The sequence below is a fragment of the Mustela nigripes genome, chromosome 1 (assembly GCF_022355385.1).
Source record: "Mustela nigripes isolate SB6536 chromosome 1, MUSNIG.SB6536, whole genome shotgun sequence".
Classification (NCBI taxonomy): Eukaryota; Metazoa; Chordata; class Mammalia; order Carnivora; family Mustelidae; genus Mustela; species Mustela nigripes.
In genome coordinates, this window is record NC_081557.1 from 98066660 (window position 1) to 98089110 (window position 22451).

General features: G+C 40.3%; 1 protein-coding gene across 1 annotated transcript in view; it reads right to left on the bottom strand.

Annotated features, from left to right (window-relative positions):
• Positions 1-968: 968 nt before the first annotated feature.
• FDX1 (ferredoxin 1) overlaps positions 969-22451 on the bottom strand; it is a 32004-nt gene continuing 10521 nt past the window's right edge. Inside the window, exons 3-4 of the mRNA XM_059417804.1 lie at positions 6767-6896; positions 969-2273 (exon numbers count right to left, since the gene is read on the bottom strand). Of these exons, the coding sequence (XP_059273787.1) occupies positions 2159-2273; positions 6767-6896 (245 nt within the window). The 3' untranslated portion in view covers positions 969-2158. The remainder of the gene's footprint in view (positions 2274-6766; positions 6897-22451) is intronic.

Below are 22451 nucleotides of genomic sequence, written 5' to 3' on the forward strand. Positions count from 1 at the left end.
GAAGCAGAAAGGCATGAAGGCTCTGCTTAATTTTTTAACATCAAACCATCTCTAAAAAGTAAATGACAAATCCTACATCCAGGTGGTAAGATGGGCAGATGAGAGTCAAAGGAAAAGAGGAATGAGGACAATGATTAGATGATTTCTTACTAAGTTTCCGCAGGAGTAACGGGTCTCACTACAGAGACCTTTCCCATCCACTCCACTTCTCAATGGCCTCTGGTAGATTTAAATGGTCTTTTAACCCCGTTTCTGTTCTGTAATAACCACTCTGTGTCTGCAAGTGATCATGTCTTCCTCCTGCCAGCTGGTTTTCTAATTTTTAAGTTTCTAGAAACTTATAAACAAAAGAAAATCTGATAAAAACAACTTGATATCATGCGATGTGTTGACACATGAAAGGAATCCTGTTGTTGCTTAACCAAGATCATATTTCTATTCTTAAATATTTCTCTAATAGGAATCAAAGTTTGTGTATAATGTTTGAATACCTTTGAACAGTTTATACCTAGAATAAAGTTTCATGTACTATTTTTAGAATGTGCATAAAACACATTATTTCTAGTTTTTATAGAGTGGTAAGTTAGCCTATAAATAAGAAATCCACCTAACAAATTCTGATCCAAAATGTGGTTTGCCACAAAACTTCAGGGAGTTTAGGAGCAGGAAAAGCAATTAAAAGAATTGTAAAACAAGAAGAAAAAGATGAGAAAACATATAATGAATCTAAGTTCCCCCTAAGAAAACAATTTTTTAAGCGAAATGTAATTATTCTGATAAATGCTAAATGACTAGGATAGAAACTACACAGATCACCATAATATTAAAATAGTCATTAAGAAAATAAGAAAGTTGTCCTTTAAGACAAAAATTAGACAGTATTTTCACTGTGAAAGTTAGGCAAAAGGTTTTCAAAATTCTTCGAATCATTCACGTGGAAAACTAATTCAGTAGCTCTGAATTACATATGTAATTACAGGTTGGTTTTATTTGTGAAAACGAAATACAATATTAAGTGTTAGCATGTAACCAACAATTATACATACTATTATGCCAAAGGAAGCTGCCTTTCTTGATAGCAAAATGCAGAGAAATGTTAACTAAAATTACACAGAATTGAAAGGGAACCCACCATTATTCTCTCTGATTTTAACCAACTGTCAGGAAGAAAACTATTGGGAGTTAGAGAAGAAAACCAACGAACCATCATAATAAAGAATACAGAAGAATCTTTCAAAATCAATGTAAGAGCAAATTCCAGGCCTTCTTGAAACGTTCAGAACACTCAGAAGGCCAGTCTTCTCAGGCAGTAATGTGCCAGAAGCTAACCTCAAAGTAATGGTTACTGTGGTGGCTTTAAACCATGTCTGCAAGTTCTCTGACACACTCTCTTCAAACGAGGGGCCAGACTCAGTGCCTCATTGCTCATGAGAAGAGAGGCAGAAGTGGTGCTGTGTGACTTCCAGAACTAGTCACAGACAGGATGCAGCTTCTGCCTGGCCCCTGAGCAGCCCCGCAGGGTGCTGGCTCTCGGAAACCAGGCCCCAGCTGTGAGGAAGTCCAGACACTTTCACTGGATCACAATTCTGAAATCTTTATTGAGAGGCAGCGATAGTCTTTGAAATTAAGCGGTTTACTGAGCAATTAGTTTTGTTCATTTAATTATTGCTGTTGATAAGATATTCCTAATTTCTCTAGTTTTAGTCTGAACACGAAACGTGTAGTAAGAAGATACGAGTTCTAGTACATATTTTCTCATTTGTCCTATGGCTCTAGACAAGCCATTTTTGATCTCTGCCTTCACCCGCATCTAAAAGGGAAAAATAATACCTTTTTTAAACCAATCTTACATGTAATTAGGAATAAGATTAAGGTGAAAATATCTTGCTAAAGTTGTTAGACAAACATAAGGTAAAATATGTAAGGTTCTATAATACTAACTATTTTCTAATATTTGATTTGCTTTTTGTAAGTGAACCAAAATAACAGTTGCATACTTTCAGAACTACAAAATGCAACAGTTATGTAAGGTCAATTAAAGTGGTAAAGCTAATCATAATAACAAACCCCTTCACCCATGTTCTCATGTAATTACATTAAGAAATAATAATTATAAAAATAGGTAAAATTTTGTGAAAATATTCCAATTCTTTCTGGCTTAGGAGTTCTTGCTCGCATCCACGGCTTGTCTGGCATCGGCCACAGCGTCAGGTACTCGAACTGTCATATTGTCCATAGCCTTTGTCAAATAGATTTGGCAGCCCAATCGAGATCTGCATAAGAGGGAGAAATTATGGTTTAGGACCAAGTGTGTTACTATTCATAAGGCAATGCAGTCGACCAGACATTTTCCTACCCAAAGCAGTGAGGGATTTACTTACCTTTGAAATCTCCATTACATCGAAAGACATACCCAACCCTTTCAAAACTAGAGGCTACACGGAAATACAAGCGTGAGACGGAACAAAAAGCACAGTGTGCCAAAGCATGTTCGTCTTCAGTTTCTAGCATCTCCTACAACTACTGTGTTTCACTGAAAGGGCTGACAAGCAATGAAAATATCAGAAGGCACGACAGCGGGAAAGAGAACAGAGGTTTGAGCAACACCAAGAGAACGATTCATCAATTCCCCCCACCACCACCGTCCTCGAAACCATACGGACAACAAAAGAAAGGTACCCTTTTTAAAACCTTTAAAACAAATTTGAAATAAATACATGGACTTAAGTCATCAATTATCAGATGCATTTTTTGCCACATTTTTAATATCTCTGAAATGGACATGTGTCTTTTTTTTTTTTTAAAGATTTTATTTATTTATCAGAGAGAGAAGGGGAGAGAGCAAGCACAGGCAGACAGAGTGGAAGGCAGAGTCAGAGGGAGAAGCAGGCTCCCTGCAAAGCAAGGAGCCCGATGTGGGACTCGATCCCAGGACGCTAGGATCATGACCTGAGCCGAAGGCAGCTGCTTAACCAACTGAGCCACCCAGGCGTCCCGGACATGGGTCTTAAAATCAACAGCATCTTACAATCACAGCTGCACTGGGAGGCGGCAGTCACATTGGAGCTGTGGGCTCAGTGACACTGTTTGATGGGCGTCTTTTCAACTGAGTTGTGGGAAGGGTGTTCATACTACAGGTGTGAACTTAACTACCATTCAAAATAAGTCCAAAGAGACTATGAAAGTTAAGAAACATACATAGGAGGACATAAATTTGGCATTAGTAAAGTAAATATTTGTCACTGGAAGAATATAATTCCATTTTCCTTTTTTTTTCTTCAGAATTACTACCAATTTTATTTATATTTTACTTTTTTAAACAGTGACCTACAAATATATGTCTAAATAAGTATAAATAGCTCTTTTAATATGCACAAAATGTCAAGTGATAACTTTATACCGGTATTTTAATCAGCAGTGTTTTTCTCTGTGAGGCACATAAAAACAATGTATTAGTGATCCAGTCAAACTGTCTACACTGTGATGGAATTCGGCATGCAGGTCTTGGTCTCATTCCTGTATCCATCCAGCACTTCCTGAGCATCTAAAGGCACCCACTGAATGTCAGTGGGTGTGCAAGGAAGCGCAGCTCACGTCCCTCACTGAACACGCTGACGTGCCGGGGGCTGTAAGGCGGCAGCATCGGCTTAGAGCCGACCAGGCAGGGGTCCAGAATCCAGCACGGCACATGGCCCGTTTCCTAATGCCAGACATTAGTCTCCTAACCTAATCCTAAAGATGAAGAATAAGCAGGGTCCTCACAGAACTGCTCTGGGACTCAACTACCAGTGTCAGTATGAAATAGTGAACTTTCAATCAAACAGAAGAGATGAGACACATTTACAGATAATTAACATGTGAGATCGTGACCGATGCCACAGAGAGAGAAAGCCAGAAGGTCTGAGAAGAAAGAAGAAAGCACTTACTTCTGGCCAGAAGAGATGGCACTTAGAATGGGCTTTGAAGGATGGGGAGGATGTAATACTTAATAAAAGATAAAGTCATTTGAGGCAAAGGTAAAGGGATTCAAGGCATATTTGAGGCCATATGGGTTTGCAGCCTGGCTTGGCTACTATGCAGGGAGGGTGATGGGCTAAAACAGCCACCAGGCCACAGAGAGCTTTGAACACCAAGAGTTTAGGCTTTAACTAGTGAGCAATAAGGGACCACTGGGAAGTTTCTGAGCAAGGGAGTAAGTTTAACCAGAGGAAATACTGACTTCTGATAGAAATAATCCCCTTCTGCCAATAATTCATATTTGCTGATTACAAATAGCCTTGACCGTACTCAATTATGCCTTGAGCTCTGTCTGCAGGGCAGAAAATGTGTCAAGCCAATGTAGACCAATTCGTCTGACTGTGGCGAGTCCTAGAGAGACTGCTGGTTATTCCCAGTGTTCACATACAGACAAGATAATGCTAGTCTCCAAGGCACTTTTAATTTAGTAAGCAAGACAGAGATGGAAACAGCTGTCAGTGAAAAGGGGCAGCTTACGGGAAGCGCAGTAAAAGGACAGAAGTGTGTTATGGGGACCCAGGGATGGTGGCTCCATGAAGAAAAGGCAATGGTGCCTGCAGCTGTTTTCTCCCCTCTCTCCTCTACCTTCTTGCTCTAGGTCTACCCAGTGGACAAAATGTCTATACCTCCAGACCAGGAGACCAACTGCACAGTGGCCTTGATTTCACCCAAAGTTCCACAAAATTCTGACACTGCACAAACCTTGACGGTATGTTCTCCAGTCCCCTTTGCCACATATACGTGACAGTGGAAATACACTAGAGGGTGTGTTTACTTTACTCCTAAGGGTTGGTCTTCAGTTCAAAGAAGTATAAGATCAACAACTTTGGGGCCCAATATAACTGATGCAAATCAAGGCTCTGTCATTCTCTAGATGTGCGCGCAGCCTTAAGCAAATCTCGTAAAATTACACCTTATTTTCCTGCCTACAAAATGGTGATGATACTGCCTAACCCTGGAGGTCAGAAAAATCATTGTCAAGTACCTAGGCATGATAGTAAGTACCCAGCACATAAATTGATATTTTTACAATTACAATGCTAAAAACTATCTAATGACTGCTTTCTCCACCAGACACTGTTCTAAGAGCATCACACAACAACCCAGTGTGGCAGGTACTATTATTATCCTCATCTTCCAACTACAGACACTGAGGCCTCTGTGTTCACTACCCCTGGAAATTGGTGGCACCAAGCAATGACTATCACCAAATATGGACCCACAGGTAATTCCTGAATTTCTCTTTCTATCGACCATTAATTCCACAACTAGTTGAGTGATGCCCTATGGTGAATCAGGCCCTGGAGATACAGGAAAAAAGCGACCGGTAACCATTACAGTAAGTGCTCTATGAGCCCATGTATCACCAGTCCAGCAGTGATCACAGTGAAGAAGACTCTATAATAAACATTAAAACAACGGCGTTTTATCTTAAGAAATAAAGACATTTACACAGCACTTAACTTTAAAATACATACAGGAACCGAAAGAATTTCTTTGTTTGTTTTGGAACATGTGGTACCCCAGAAATTGTTTACATGTGGCTACTGGCTGTGAGCAAAATTATTTTCATTCCGGAGGTGCCCCAGTGTCTTATAACTGCTACCTGTGAGAAGCATTGTTCTCTTTCCCCGCAACAGTCACTGTGTGCCTTCTGTGCGCTACTCCCCAGCAAAAACAGGGGTCGACAGAGAAGATGGCACCTAAAGATGTGAAGGGGGATGGGGATGGGGCAGCTACCGGACACTTTGCTCTGAAGAGATCCTGTCTTCCCGGCTTCTCCTGCTGGGAATCAGTCTCACTGCCACCAGCAGGGAAATGAACCACCAAAGGGAATAAAGGGATTCCTCACCTCTAAATAAATACCAGTGATCTAAACATTTTTGTGAGGATTAAATAATATGGTTGACATTAAGGATTTTACAAAATTATGGTTATATAATATATACAATTTATGGCTATTATTATTACTATTATTTTTAATTTCTTAAACAGTGATTTTTCATGAGGGTCACCAAATTATAGTTAAAACCAAAGGCCACCTTAATTGAGTAATCCCTTATGATCTTGCCCCCCTGAAACAATAACGTAACTAACTAGCTCCTCTAACTCCAACTCAAAGGCTAGGTAATTTCTGAAAATCAAGTATCACTCAATATCACTTATTACTATAAATCTGACTACTTTAAAGAGGAATTCTACCTATTGTTAATATCAAGAACAAGCTCTAATTAAATCGAAGTGTATTAAGATACACTTAGAAACAGAACTATTCTTTTTAATATAGTTACCATTATATATTGTTTCTTTAAAACTTCTGTTCTTTCAAGTAGGTTAAACTTCCCATGATAATTTCATCCAATTATCAAATCTGTCCTTCAAGAACACCATAAAAAGCACTAAATTGAATCCCAACTCATTAAGTTGTGATAAATATTAATCCCTGGCATAAAAATAGATGAAAGAAGATTTATTAGGATCTAGAACTTATACCTCCTATACCTTGAATGGATTTTTTTTTTTTTTTTTTTTTACTTTAGCAGAAAGGAAAGTTTCATAAAGGCGAAAATTTTAAGAGTGAGAACAAAAAGAAATGTCACATATTTGATATTCAGAGTTTGTGGCCGTTATCTATCTGTGCCTGGAGATCACTATTACATGTGTGCGTCTGGTCTCAGATAGATACAAACTACTAAAAACTTTAACTTCCCAGATTATTAGTATGGCTGAAGTAGTCCTATACTCTTACCTATCTGTTAGTCCGTAGGCCAGATCGAGCATGTCATTTTCCTCATCCGTGACTGCTTCTAGCTTCTCAAATATGTGCTCTTCAAAGATGAGGTGACAGGTCGAGCAAGCCAGGGTTCCCTCACATGCACCTAAGAAAGCAACAGACATTGAACACACTCCCCTACATTACACACAATTCAGATCTAGCTTGAACTGATTATGTCTAAATTTTAGAATCAGCATTAGCATACAGAAATGATAGGATCTTATTTCTGAATAATAATGAGATTTAGAGACAACCCTTTCCCTTTCCCATCCCCTCCGACCCAGGTGCACCCACACACAATTTGAAATCTTTCACATACGCTTTCAAAAAGGTTCTGGGCTAAGTGCTGTGAGGGGAAACACAAAAATCCACAATCTTAATATCAAAGAGCTTACAAATTAATAAACTCAGACATGCACACATACAACAACGTGTGCATTTTTAAATTTACGTAGTAATTTATATAATAGCTATCGAAGTTATTTACAACACAAATTTATGAAGCCTTATGCTATATGAGAGGAATGAGAAAGCAAGTAAACCCAAGTCTAAATCAAATTAAATATTCCTCTCTCTCGATCACTCTTTAAAACCAAGATAGAATCAAGTAAGTCATTTTAAGAATCACGTTGGTTTTAAAATAATGAGATAAGACTATTTCTCCCATCCTGTTTTTTTTTAAGTCATGAATTTGACAGTTAGTTTCTGAGTGCCTCTTATATGCCAGGCACTGTGAAAGGGAACTGAAGAGTCACGCGATCCGAGGAAACCATGACTGGCTCTGCTCCGCAGCATCCCGGTCCCACGGGTTCCCTAGCGTCTGCAGGATGGCCTCCCAGCAAAGCCACGCTGCGTAAGCAGGTCGGTCACGCGATAACTTCTGCCGCTGACCCAGGTCGAGCCCACACAGTCCCAGCCTTCTTTTCTCGCCTTAGCTATGTTGAAGCGTAACTGACCAAACTTAAAATACGGAAGTGTGCATCGCGGGATCAGCTCCAAGTACACAACATGGAAGGATTCCCCCCACCTAAGTCATTAATACACCCATCTCTCATATAGTTATCACTTTTTTTTTTGGTGAGAACAGTTCAGTTCTATGGTCTTAGCAAATGTCAGTTCTATGACACATTACACATCAGTTACAGTCACCACGTTACACGTGAATCCCTCACACCTTATTCACGTACAGCTGCAAGTCTGTGTCCCTTCACCAACCTCTCCCTACTTCCCCAACTCCTGGCACCCACTTTTCTACTCTCTGTGAGAATTTCATGAACAGTTTATTTACTAAATCTTTCTGCTAAACAATAGCTTTCCATATATTCGAGACTGCTCTTCCCTCTCCAAGCTTAGCTACTTCAAGTTTGACTCACATACTAATACTCTAAATCCCACCCCCGGTCTGGCCGAGCTTATCTTCCAAAAATGGGGAGTCCAAAGGAGGATGTGATGAAACGGAACCATGCAGGAGCAACATTGTTCTGGTTAAAATCCACCTGAAAATATTATTCTTGCTTGTTTTTTAAATAATTTTGAAGCCTTTACACAACCGTAAAGATTATAGGGTCCTAGGAGTAAGTTCAGTTTGATTTAGATTCTCTTTGGTCAATAAACAATACATAAAACATGTAACTATTATCAGTAATGCGTAACCTGCTTTATTTTCCCTTGAATGACTTAATAATCTTAACAAGAGTTGTTCCCTCATAATTTAAACATTTGTCATTCACACTTTATTATAAAAAAAAATCAAGAAGGAAATGAGAGACTTCCTTAAATGTTCATTTCTACTAAATCTGATTTAAAGCAGTAACAGGACTGAGTAGAAGGAGACCACACAGTGAAGCCCGGGAGTCCCAGGCGGGCTCTGGAGCCAGGCTCTCAGGCTTGCATCCCTGCATCCCCTTGAGCTACTTTACCTGCCACACCTCAGTTCCCTCAGGAGTGACCCTACCAGCCTCACATGGCAGTTGCAAGAATTACATGTGAGTGTTTACTTAATATACGTCCTTGCAACCATGACATACAGGTAAGTACACTGTTACTGTTATTATTATTAATCTTGTATTAATATTGTTATGTATTAATACTATTATGGAAGTTATAAGGAATCTTAAATAACTCAACTTCCTCTTTAAATACAATAGGAATTAAACCCAAGAAGTTAAATGAATAGACTAAAGATCATATTGCTAGTTAGAGATGAGTCACGGCTTCAAGTAAGTTTCCCAATGTTGAAGATAACTAGTTCCTGTGACTCCATAACCTAAGTCACCTTACTTAAATACTAAGTATATATAATCTAATAAACATAAATACAGGGGTGCCTGGGTGGCTTAGTCAGCTGGGCATCCAACTCTTGGTTTCAGCTCAGGTCAGGATCTCCGGGTTGTGGGATCAAACCCCGTGCCGGGCTCCACGCTCTGCATGGAGTCTGTTTGAGTTTCTCTTTCCCTCTGCCCCTCCTCTCCACATGCGCGTGCATGCTCTCTCTCTCTCTCAATATAAACACACACACACACATACACAAATTGGTTATTTGAGCAAGTAATTGACTTTTCTATTTTTGTGTAAATTTGGAACATTTCACACAAAATGTAAATGGATATATTTTACTTAAATGGGGGCAGGAGAGATATAGATAGATCTTTATCTGTATCTCAAATTCAAAAGCACAATCTGTAAAAGAAATTCATTAAAATTAAAAACTTGTACTCTGCTGATGACATGGTCAAGAGAATGAAAAGACAAGCTACAGAGTGGGATAATGTCCAGTAAAGGACTAGGATCCCTAATATGTAAGGAACTCTCAAAACTCATGCTAGAAGAAAAAGCAAACAACCCAATTAAAAAACAGGTAATAGATATGAACAGATGCTTCACCAAAGAGAATACAGAGATGACAAATAAGCACATAAAAATATATTCAAGGGCAGCTGGACTTAAACGTGTATATATGCACAACTCTAGGCCATTCAGAGCTTTCTTCGAGTTGTACAAGAGAAAAATTAGGCCACTCTCCCCGTTGACTTTGGAAAAAATGATGGCGATCCCTCCCCCTGAAAAAATCCCCAGATATTCAACATCTTCAATTTTTGGAGAAAACGCTGGTGAAAACCACAATACAATACCACGATATGCGCACTAGAAACAAACTGTGCTACGTCCACACAACGGGATGCTTGTCAGCAGTAAGCAGGAATGAATTATGGGCACGAGACCACTTGGATGAATCTCAGGCCTTATACTGAGTGAGAGAAGCCAGTCTCAAAGGTTACGTACTGTAAGTTTATATTTAGACAACATTCTGAAAAAACTAAACTATAGGATGGAGACTCCTATAGTGGTTACCAAGGGTTAGGGATGGGTGAGGGTGTGACTCCAAAGGAGCAGCCCAAAGGAATTTTGGGGGTGATGAAACTGTTCTGTATGGTGATTGTGGTGGTGGTTACACAAACTTATACTGTGTTAAAATTCATACAGGTGTTTCCCAAAAAGGCAAAAGTCAGGTGCTTACTAGTTGGGGGACTACCTTTAACTACAAGACCAAGAACCTACTAAATTGGAAGAAATAACCATCATGAAATATTTTTTCTATGAGCTGAGAAAAGAACAAAAGAAAGGAGTAACTTTTCTGAAATAGCCTCTTGTTGTTCTCACAGTTCTAGGCTCTTTTTAAAAAGATGTGTATTTTCCTACGAAGTACTTTTTTCAGAGACACATCTTCACTAGTTTCTGTAAGGTCTTCCTGTTTTGTTTTTTTTTTAAATAGGACAGATTTTTAAATCTAAAAAAAAAACCTCCTCAGACTGTCTTATTATCTTGGGGGTCTTAAAGGATTGTTTCTTCTAATCGTGATTCATGAGGTCTTGTGAATTATAGATGCAGAATTTTTTTTCAAAAGTGACACTTAGAGCACAATATGACCGTTCTGTTTAGTACAATGTTAGCCGTCTTAAACAGGCTGAGTTGATTTCATTCTGCGTCTACGAGTGTCTGTTATATTTGATTTCCTCCCAGTCCAAGGAATAAGAAAAGCACACCTGTTGACAGACAAAGTTTGGAAGGAACTGTAAAATATGGGGTGATCACGAATATAGTGCATTGACGTAAAGAGTAAATATGGGACTAGAATGTATTATAGGAACTTAGCTTGCAGGAACCTAAAGTTTAATCTTCTGCATATACTCAACGTTTGTCAAATGCTTGTTAGAATCCTCTTCAGCTCTGAGTTTGGCAACTTAAGCAAGATGTGGAAACAATTGGCAAGTTTCCTGAGAGGGCAATGAAAATTATACTAGAGAATGAAAATAAAATCTTTAAGAGAAGGTTAAAAGAATTCAAGTTTCCTAGGGAAAAGAGTTGAAAGTGTATGTATGAAGAGCTGGAACATGGCTGGTGACTCTTCGTTTCATTTGACCAGGTGGTGCAAAAAGGAATGTCCCAGTTTTTCCAGAGGGATTTACTGGGTATATGAACTTTTCTCTCCTTTCCAAGATGACTGAGACCATATGTACGCACCCTCCTCTTCCCTGGGCTTTTCTCACATTGCACCTTTCTGGCACGCTCTCTACCATTTGAAACATTCTTATTTTCACTCCCTTTCTAGGACGGGATCTCTCTCTACTTTCTTCCATCTTCTTACCCTCCCCCTGGTGAAATCCCATGGTTTCTGCTTCTGTCGTCCCCATCTCAAATCCCTCCTTCACACAGCCACCAGTGAGATCGGTCCAAAATAAGACATGCTGCATCACCTTCCTGCTCAAAATCCTTTAGCAGCTTCCCGTAACCCATTGCAGAGGTTCGCAACCACCATCTCTCCAGGGGCTGGACGTGGGCGAGGACAGGTGGACAGACAGGTGTCCATAGCCCCTTCGCCACTCTCATCTCTGTGGCAGCTACCATGAAAGACAGTTGGTTACCTGAGCATGTGAGTTACCCACCAGTGTGTTTTCTTCCTGCCATTCCCCCTGCTTATGCTCTCTCTGTCAAATAAATAAAATCTCTTAAAAAAAAAAAAAAGAAAGAAAAGAACATCCTCTCTTCATTAATTGCTTTCATACCTTGGCCATAGCTACAAACTGGAAACAATCCAAATATCCCTCAAGGGATGAAAGTGTAAATAAAAAGTAGAATATCCATAAAATGGAATATGAGTATTATTTGGCCCTAAAAAGGAATGAAGCACTGATATATGCTACCACAGAGATGAACCTTAAAAATAGGATACTAATCATAAAAAGTCAGTTACAAAAAAAAAAAAAAAGAAAAAGAAAAAGTCAGTTACAAAAGACAACTTCTGATTCCACTTACATGTAATATCCAGAATAGGCAAATCTATAGATAGAAAAAGATGTGATAGTTTAAGGGACCGGAAATGGGGGTTTGGGGAGTCATAGCTAAAGGGTATAGATAGACTTTCCATTTGGAATAATGAAAATGTTTTTAAAATTAACTGTGGTGAGGGACTGAGTGCAGCAAAATGGACAACAAAGATGGGCCTCGGTCACACCCCACCCTCCACAACAACAACTTGGCACTGTCCACAAAGTGCCTCTGTGGGAGCTGTGGGATCCAGGTGGGGCTGACACTCCAGTGCAGCCTGAGGATGAGGAGTTGTTTCAAGAAGATGCTGCCAAACAGGCCTGCTTCCCTCGCCTCATCCAGCGTGCTGAGTTTGAGCTGAACGCTGGAGGGCAGCACGTGGCAAGGGAGTCAGCAGTCAGGGCTCGGAATGTATCAGAGGGATGTGACTCTTACTAACATGTGCTCTAGCAGGAGGCCCACTGAACACTGGGGATGCCTCACCCCCAGATCTACCCAGCTCATGCATAGATACCTCAAGCAGTCCACACGTCTCACCCACACATCTTCCTTCTGACCCTGTGGCCAACTCCCCAAGCACACTCCCAAGGGCATCAAGAGTGAGCTTGTGCAGATGACCAGGAAACATTTTCATGAAGCCAGCCTGCATCTGTGGGCCTGGGACAGGCCGCCCTTGGAAAAGGGAAGTTGTGAGCACACAAGCTGGCTCTGGAGAATCCAGAGAAGGCACAGAAGTTTACGACTGTGCCACAGGAGGAAGCAAGCGTGCAGATAAATCGACTGAAGGCTCCCCAAAGCCTGAGAATCCCTAGCAGGGCTGACAAAAACTTCCCTCCCAAAGTCGGTCCACGAAGAGTAGAGGAGGTGACTGCCACTGCAGATGTGAAGACAACACCACGAGACTTTGTAGAACATGAAAAATCAAGGAAACACAATGCCACCAAGAGAACACTAATTTTCAAGTAACTGACCCAAAAGACAAGAACGTCTGCTATTTACCTGATAAAGAATTCCTAATAACTGTTTCAAGGAAATTAAATGAGCTACAAAGAAACATAGAAAGACCATCAGTAAAATCGGGAAAATGACGCATGAACATGGTTAAGTATAACAAAGAGCCAGAAATCATAAAAGAGAACCAAACAGGAATTCTGGAGCTGAAGAGCACAGTGAAAGAAATGCAAACGGAAAATGCGACAGAGACCATCCACGACACAATGGCCCAGGCAGAAGAAAGACCGCAGATTAGAAGATAGGACCTTTGAAACTATCCAGAAGGAAAAATGGGGAAAAAAAATGGAAAAGAGTAAGAAAGCCTATGTGATCTGCTGGTGTTTTGAACATCAAAACAAACAATCCACAAATTCCTGGGGTCCCCAACGGAGAAGAGAGGGAAAAGATGGCAAAAAGCTTATTTTAAGAAGTAATGGCTGAGAAACTTCCAAAATTTGGTGGAGTTGGACATGCAACTTCATGAAGCTCATAGGTCCCCAAACAAACTCAACTTCAAAAGATCTTTTTCAAGAAACAATATAATAAAACTGCCAAAAATCAAAGACAAAGAAGGAATCTTAAAAGCAACAACAGAAAAGCTTATAATTTTCAAGGAAATCCCCATAAGGCTAGGAGTGGATTTCTCAGCAGAAACCGTAGAGGTGGGGTGCCTGTGGCTCAGTCAGTTGAGTGTCTGCCTTTAGCTCAGGTCATGATTCCAGGGTCCTGGGATGGAGCCCCATGTCGGGCTCTCTGCTCAGTGGGGAGCCTGCTTTTCCTGCTCCCTTTCCCTCTCCTGCTGTTCTGCCTGCTGTGTGCACTCCCTTTCTCTGTGTCAAATAAATGGATAAAATTAAAAAAAAAAAAAGAAAGAAAGAAAGAAAAGAAACTATAGAGGCCAGGAGGCACCAAGATGACATATACAACATGCTGACAAGAATGACTCCAACCAAAACATTCTGACAAAGCTGTCCTTCAGAAATGAAAGAAAGACAAAGACTTTCCCAAAAAAGTGCTCTCTCCAAAATAAGCTTTTTTAAAAATAATAATAATAAAATACACTTAGGTGAACAAACATTTCAAATAAAACTTTTTACATTACTATGTCCACCTTTCAAATAATCGAAAATATGATATATTTAAAAATATATATAAATATACTTAAAATATGATTATCATAGATGATAATCAGACTTAGGGACACATTATAGCCATACTGGTATTAGCCCCTGGCACCAGCACTTTATCAGTCATCCTTGCCTAGTTATATAACAATTTTCATGAACTTCAAGGTATGCACACTTCAGTGCTGCTTTTATTTTGGTGGCACTCTGGCTACTGATTAAGAGTTCTCCTAAATTACATATCATGACAGATTTTTGGCTTTTATCATACCTTTTTGTCACATCTAAATTCTATTCCAAAATAACTGATTTTCAGATGCATTTTTCAGCACTAGCACTTAATGAATGCTTGGTTGAAACCGTTAAAGGCTTTAAGAAATATTAAATTATAACTAGAATTTAAAACATCACCACTATATATAGTCAACAAAACCACACCAACATTCTGATTTCTACAAACAGCAGTCTACATGATAGTGACTGAAGATGGCATCACTTTAGCTACAATAACAAATGTAAAATTAACAGCTGACACAGCCTAGCTCCTGGAAACTATGGGATTCTTGACAAACTTTCGGTTTTCACAGTAATTCTGATTTTACTAGAGTAAGACCCTTAACACCGTTAATCTACAAAATTTCATTTCAAGTTCACATAATTTCAAAATTACCTTAAGAATAAGTAAGTATGGCTATTGGCTAATCTCAAGATTGGTAATAAATAAAATTTCTCCAGACTGAGTTTGGGTTTTGTTTGGTTTTAAGCGGGGGTGTGTGTGTGTGTGTGTGGAGAAAATCTTAAGCAGGCTCCAGGCCCAGCATGAAGCCCAACACAGGGCTCAATCCCACAATCCTGAGAACATGACCTGAGCTGAAACGAAGAGTCAGACACTTAACTGACTGGGTCACCCAGGTGCCCCTGGCTTGATTATTTATTTAACAAAATTCTTGCCATAATATTAACTCCCAGAAAAAAGAGATCTACAGACTATTGTTCCTTTTTTTTCATGTAATTTGTGTGTTTGCCAATAGGAAAAAGATCATTTTGCGTACATATGCACACAAATGTAGCTTAAATGAAGACTATTTTGTGGAGATGATGCTAACAAGAAAGACTGCCCATTCAACCTAATCCCTTTCCCCCAAATTTCCAGAGGATAACTGTACTATTATATATTAAAAATATGATATTATATATTATATTAAAAATATATTAAAATATATATATAATATTATATTAAAATAAAAATATGTAAGTATAAAATCTAATTTCCCAGAGTAAAGTTTGATCTGGCATAGCCAGTAATGCAGTATAACAATAGGGAATCAAAAAACATGATAGGAATACATATAGATTTATGTGAACATGATCAGGATCTCCAAATTTGAATAATTTCCCTCAAAAGAGACATGAAGGAAATAGATAATATAGCAGGGGGGGGGGGGAACCAAAGTTTGAGGTAATAAACGAGGTCTGTTTGATCAGAGAGGTATAGCTGCCCCCTAGTGACGAAATATTATAATATACTCTGAAAACCAATCCTCCAAGAAATATAGATCAATATAAAAGTTGGAATTAACAAAAAAAAGTTGAAAATACACATGCTTATAAGTGTGTTACTTCCAAAATTTACCATTTTTTCCTTTTTACTCATATATGCTCATTACTTCATACAGTGAGGAATAAAACAGGAATGATTTTATCCTCCATCACAGGCTTTGAGGAGGAAGCAAATGAAGGGATAGACACTTAACAGGTTGTGATACATGCAGTGAAAGACAGAAGATGCTGTGGCAGAGAATAAAGGGCTCAGGGCAGAGAGAGGAGTCCGACTTCGGCCTGGGTGGTTGCGCAGAGCATCATTGAGGAAGTGACGTAAAAACTGAGCCGAGGCAGATGAAAATCCCGTGTACAGGAGAGAGGAGAGAGGGGGTGTCCCAGGCAAGAGAAACATGTAAAGTGTGTATGATGTCTCAAAGCAAAATTTCTGGATGAGGTCAGCTCTTGAGAAAAGGCCAGTGTGGCTGCAGTGAGAGAAAGAATAATGAGAAATTCGGGAAAGGAAGAAGGGTAGTGGGGCTTCCTAGGCTGGGGTGAGGAATGTGATTTGTAACCTACGTGACACGGGAAGTTACTCATGCTTTGCCGTCAGGGGACGTGCCTGGTCACCCCAAGTGCAGGGCTCAAGAGCAGGAGCAGGTCCACACAGTTCCCAGCGGGCAGCGGCCGGCCAGCCCCAAGCCAGTGACCGCGGGGAGGCGGGCAGGTGTATGTTGGAGGCACAGCGGACAGCAGCTGCTGACAACACCAGAGGCAGGGGGCAGGGGAGAAGGAAGAGCCAAAGACACTCTCCAGTTTCCAGCTGAAACAGCTGAGTGATACTCACGGATGGCAGGTGAGACCTGAGGAAGAACTAGTTTCGGTGGGGAAGAAAAAAATCAAATGCTATTTAGGTATGCTGACTTTAAAAGGCCTGTGCAATTTCCAAGAAGAGATGTAAGGTAGAAAGGTGGCTCTGTAAGTTCCAGGCTCAGTGGAGGGGGAGCTAACAAGGTAATTGCAAGAATTTATGGACATCAACATGGGATTTAGGGTCACAGAAGGGATGAAATCACCCAGGGAGAAACTGTAAAAAGGACTGTGTACTTGGTCAGCCTCCCCTGAGTTGAACTACAAGGGCAACACTGAAAAAATCTCCTTATTCTACGTTAAGAATCAACCAAATGGCTGCCCCAGACTTCCTGACCTCATTTCCTTCATCTTTATTCTAGAAAGTGGCTTAGGCTTAACTCTATCTTTAGTGAACCTGGTTTAGCTTACCATAAGTTTGTATTTACATGCCCAAATTTCTGGACATGTTCAGGTCATGGATCTTTAAAGTTTCTCTCCAGAGACCACATAAGTGAATGCAGAATTCCCATCAAACTACTAAAGACTGTGGCATTAAATTTTCTATATTCCTAGAGTAGCAAGGGGGAAGATTCTTCAGTGGTTACTTCAGCGGGGTGGGAAACTTTTTTTTTTTTTTTTAAGATTTTATGTATTTGAGAGAGAGGGACCACAGTGGAAGAATGGGTAGAGGGAGAAGCAGGCTCCCCGTTGAGCAGGGAGCACGATTTGGGGCTCAATCCCTCATGATCTGAGCTGAAGGCAGACACTTAACCGACCAAGCCACCCAGGCATCCAGGGAAACCTTTTTCAATGTATTCTTGAAGTGCTCTGTAATGAACAATGAACCTGTATTAATAACCATGATAACTACAGTAGCTAATGTTTACTTTAAGCACTTGCTTTGATTAGCTCATTTGATCTTTCCAGAAGTCTCATGAGGTAGATACTAACATTATTCCCACTCTACCCTCAGTAAAACAAGAGGTTACGTACATAACCCTGGGTCACAAAGCAGGTTACTTGGCAGAGCTGAGAATCAAACCTACGCACAAAGCTTCTATTCTTACCCAACCAACTAATGGCCTTCAAAAACAATTTTTTTTTTTTATTGTGACTCAGTGTGAACTTCATTCTACACCATGACCCAGCACACATATACTTTGTAAAATAGCTCAACAAACAGTTCATGAAATAATATACCTTTGCAAAAGATCTTGTGTTTTTATATATTCTGTTCTTTCTGATTTCCTTAAAATGCTTGTTGGGAGCTACTAAATTGGTTTCACGATCCACTAATACTTGCAACCTACAGTTTGAAAATCAGCATACTGCAACACATGGTCAATAATAATGATATATCTTCAAATTTTTAATTTTTTAAAAGATTTTATTTATTTATTTGAGAGAAAGAGAGATCACAAGTAGGCAGAGAGGCAGGCAGAGAGAGAAGGAAACAGGCTCCCTGCTGAGCAGAGACCCCCGATGCGGTGCTCAATCCCAGGACCCTGGGATCACAACCCAAGCCGAAGGCAGAGGCTTTGACCCACTGAGCCACCCAGGTGCCCCCCTCCCCGTTTTTTTAAAGATCTTCAAAATTTTAAAAGATACCTTGCAGTATCTTTTAAATACTTATGTTTTTACTTATCTTTACAATACTTATGCTTGCTTTGATTTAGAAGGAATTAATGGAGGGCACCTGGATGGCTCAGTGGGTTAAGCCGCTGCCTTCAACTCAGGTCATGATCTCAGGGTCCTGGGATGGAGTCCCACATCGGGCTCTCTGCTCAGCAGGGGGCCTGCTTCCCTTCCTCTCTCTCTGCCTGCCTCTCTGCCTACTGTGATCTCTCTCTGTCAAATAAATAAATAAAATCTTTAAAAAAAAAAAAGGAATTAATGGAAAGCAACTCAAGAAAATTATCTACTGCAAATAACACATTTATAATGCTTTGAGAAAAGATGTGGCTTCAAGTAACAGAGGTTGCAACTCATTTAAGTAAATGTTTAGTTTTCTTTTTTATGATTTTTTTTGCTAACCAAGAAAACACACAATACCTCATCAGAAAACAGGCAAATAATTTGAGCCATTTATAAAACAAACTCTACTAGGCAATTCTATCCCTAGAATTTATTGTGAGATTATAAAACATATACATAAAAAGTATTTCTGAGGATGTTCACCTTAAGTTTATTTTGAATAGTTGAAAATCGGAAGCCACCTAAATCTCCAAAGAAAGAGATGGATAAGTCATGTCATATCCATATAATAGAAAAATATGCATTGTATTTATTTTTTTAAGATTTACTTATTTTTTTGAGAGAGAGTGTGCACAGATGCAGGGGCAGGGAGAGGGAGGGAGATAATCCCAAGCAGACTCTCCAACGAGTACAGAGCCCGATGCGGGGCTCAATCCCACGACCCCGAGATCATGACTTGAGCCAAAACCACGAGTCGGACACCCAACAGACGGCACCACCCAGGCGCCCCCAAACTTTCTAACAATGTTTACAAAAGAACACTTAAAGTCAGATATTTTCTCATAGAATATGCAATGAGGAGAAACCCAACGCGTTTAGAACCAATCATCTTTTTTTATGCAAGGGAGGCATAGAACTCAAAACTCCAGCCAAGACTAACTTTCTCAGAGAAATGAAGGCCAGGAGCGGCAGGGCAGGGTGGCTGGTCACTCAGCCGACCAGCAACACCTGCTGCAGATGCCGCATGGCACACCCAGCGGCACGCCCGCCGCTCTCACACCTCCTGATTTCCAAGAGATTTTTCTGAGCTTAAAAATATTTTTTCGGGGCACCTGGGTGGCTCAGTGGGTTAAGCCGCTGCCTTCGGCTCAGGTCATGATGTCAGAGTCCTGGGATCGAGTCCCGCATCGGGCTCTCTGCTCAGCGGAGAGCCTGCTTCCCTCTCTCTCTCTGCCTGCCTCTCCATCTACTTGTGATTTCTCTCTGTCAAATAAATAAAAAAATAAAATCTTTAAAAATATATATATATATTTTTTCTTTTTAAAATCCTATTTTCCAAGCACTTTGGCTTATACAGTCTTTACTCCTCGACTAACGGCACAGAAGGCCAGGGCGATTGTTGACCATCTTAGGCATTAGGTCACGTTCAGCTTCCATCCCACAGTATCCAGCCTGGGGGGTGGATTCCAGCACCACGCCGTCACCTGGTGAGTTAGTGAGCACTGCTGCGGGATATTCTGATTTCCATTTTTTTTCAACAGTCTAACAGTACCAAGTCTCAGTGCTGCTGTCAAAGATCAGGAAACGCTTCTGTTTACCTGCTCACGCAGCAGCCCCTCGTGGCTTTAGCACAGAGACGGGTTATAATTCACCACGACTGTCAGTTTTTCAATTAAGTGAATCTTTTTTTTTTTATTTAAGATTTTATTTATTTATTTGACAGTCAGAGATCACAAGTAGGCAGAGAGAGAGGAGGAAGCAGGCTCCCTGCCAAGCAGAGAGCCTGATGCGGGGCTCGATCCCAGGACCCTGGGATCATGACCTGAGCCAAAGGCAGAGGCTTTAACCCACTGAGCCACCCCGGTGTCCCAAATTAAGTGAATCTTAAAAATGTGGAGATAGTCACACAATTTCAAACACTGTGTCGAGTACGAAACCTCAATAGTTTCATATTGCTCTTATTTTATCTAATTTATGTCTGCAAAAAATGTAACCACAATACAGGTTTTAAAAAGCATAGCAATGTCATTAGTGGTTGCAGAGATTAGAATAATGGGTGTATTTTCTATTTTACATGCTTATTAAATTTTCCAACATTTTCTACAGTGAAATGCACTGATTCTTTAATCAGAAAAAAAAATGTTATTTTCTGTGTTTACACTTACCCCAATTTTTTAATTGTAGTAAAATATACATAACATAAAAAATCTACCATCCTTAGCCATGTTTAAGTATACGGGTCAGTGGCACTAAGTACTTCATTAAGTTGTATGACCATCACCACCAGCTATTTCCAGAAGATATTCTTCAGCCAGATTCTCTCCTCCCATTAGTCTCCAGCAACTTCTGTTCTCCCCTGCCTCTCTGAATTTGCCTCCTCTGGGTAGCTCACGTACGGGGAGTCCCAGAGCACTTGTCCTTTTGTGTCCAGCTTACGCACTTAGCACAATGTTCTCACGGCTCATCCTGTTGCAGCTGATATCAGAACTTCAGCACTTCTTATGCCTAAAGAACAGTCCAGTCCACATATATACCACATTTTGTTTATCCACTCATCTGCTGGTGGACATGTGAGTTGTTTCCACCTTTCGACCACTGTGAACACTGGTGTACCAGGATCTGAGTCTCTGCTTGCAATTCTTCTGGGGATGCCCTAGAATAGCACAGCTGGATCACACAGTAACTCTGTTTCCCTGAGGACCGGCCAAACTGCCGTCCACAGCGGCTGCACCGTCCCCGTTCCCAGCAGCCCCGCAGCAGACCCCCACTTTCTCCTTCTCCCTGCCAACACCTGTTCTTCTCCCCTTCTCCTGACAGAAGTCATCCTGATGGCCCTGAAGTGGTATCCTCATCACATACACAGATTTTTATATAATAAAATAGACTAGTGCAAATATTTTTAACACTTCCCTAATGTCATAATATTCTGAAGACATAATATTGACTTAAGCATTATGAAAGTCCTATGAGGGGAATACTATTATTGCCCTCATTTGATTTTTAATGAAAGTGAGGCACAGGAACACTAGTGACTTACTCAAGTCACAGGTAGTAAAGTAAATCACTGCATTTACTTGGAGCAGTTAAAATAGAGAGAAGTAGAATAAAGATGAGAACCTCACCATCAGATCCAGAAGCGACAGCCACACTGTCTGGCTGAACATCCTCTAGGACCTTTCGCAGTGCATTCTGAAGAATCGAAAGCAATTAAAAACATTGTGTTTTCCACTGATAAGCATCTACCTATGTGATTATACACTGTAAATGCTACTTCTAACAGACACATACTGTACTTTAGAAATGCCATTGCAGACTTACAGAGTTCCTGTTGTTAGATCTTTAGGTTGTCTCCTCTAAGTTTTTTCTTACAAACATTTTTAAGACACATAACCCATTCACACTGTCCAAAACTCAGAAAGCATAAAAAGTTGTAGAATGAGGGACACCTAGATGGCTCAGTGAGTTAAGCATCTGCCTTCAGCTCAAGTCATGATCTCGGGGTTCTGGGATGGAACCCCACATTGGGCTCCCTGCTCAGTGGGGAGCCTGCTTCTCCCTCTACCCCTTCCCCTGGCTTGTGAGTACTCTCTCTCTCTCACTCACTCATTCACTCCCTTTCTTTCTCAAGTAAATAAATAAAATCCTAAAAAGAAAAAACGTTATAGAATTAAAATCTTCCTCCTACCAACAGATAAGCACGGATATTTGGTTTTAAGACTCCTTCCAGAGACTTCTTTTCTTAGAAAGAATATATAATATCCCACTGTATAACTTACACACCAGCCCTCTATTGATGGGCATTTGGTTGTTTCAAATCTTTTGCTGTTACAAGTATCTCTGCAGTAATAGCCCAGTATATAGGCCTAGTGCATATGATCAAATTTGTGGAGAAATTTATAAAAATCAATTTACAGATCACAGGCTCCACATTAGCTTTCTCAGAGCTCTCAAAAGTTCAGCTTTCTCAAGGGCACGAACGTCCATCATTTCATTTACGTGTCCCCACTCAGAGCAGCAATGGCCTCCACACATTCTGATGTGAAGATGCCAGAAAACCTCCATGTCGTTTCCCTCAGCATTCTGAACTTCTGTAACAGCTGGTGTAACGTCTTTGTCCGGTAAGTCTACCG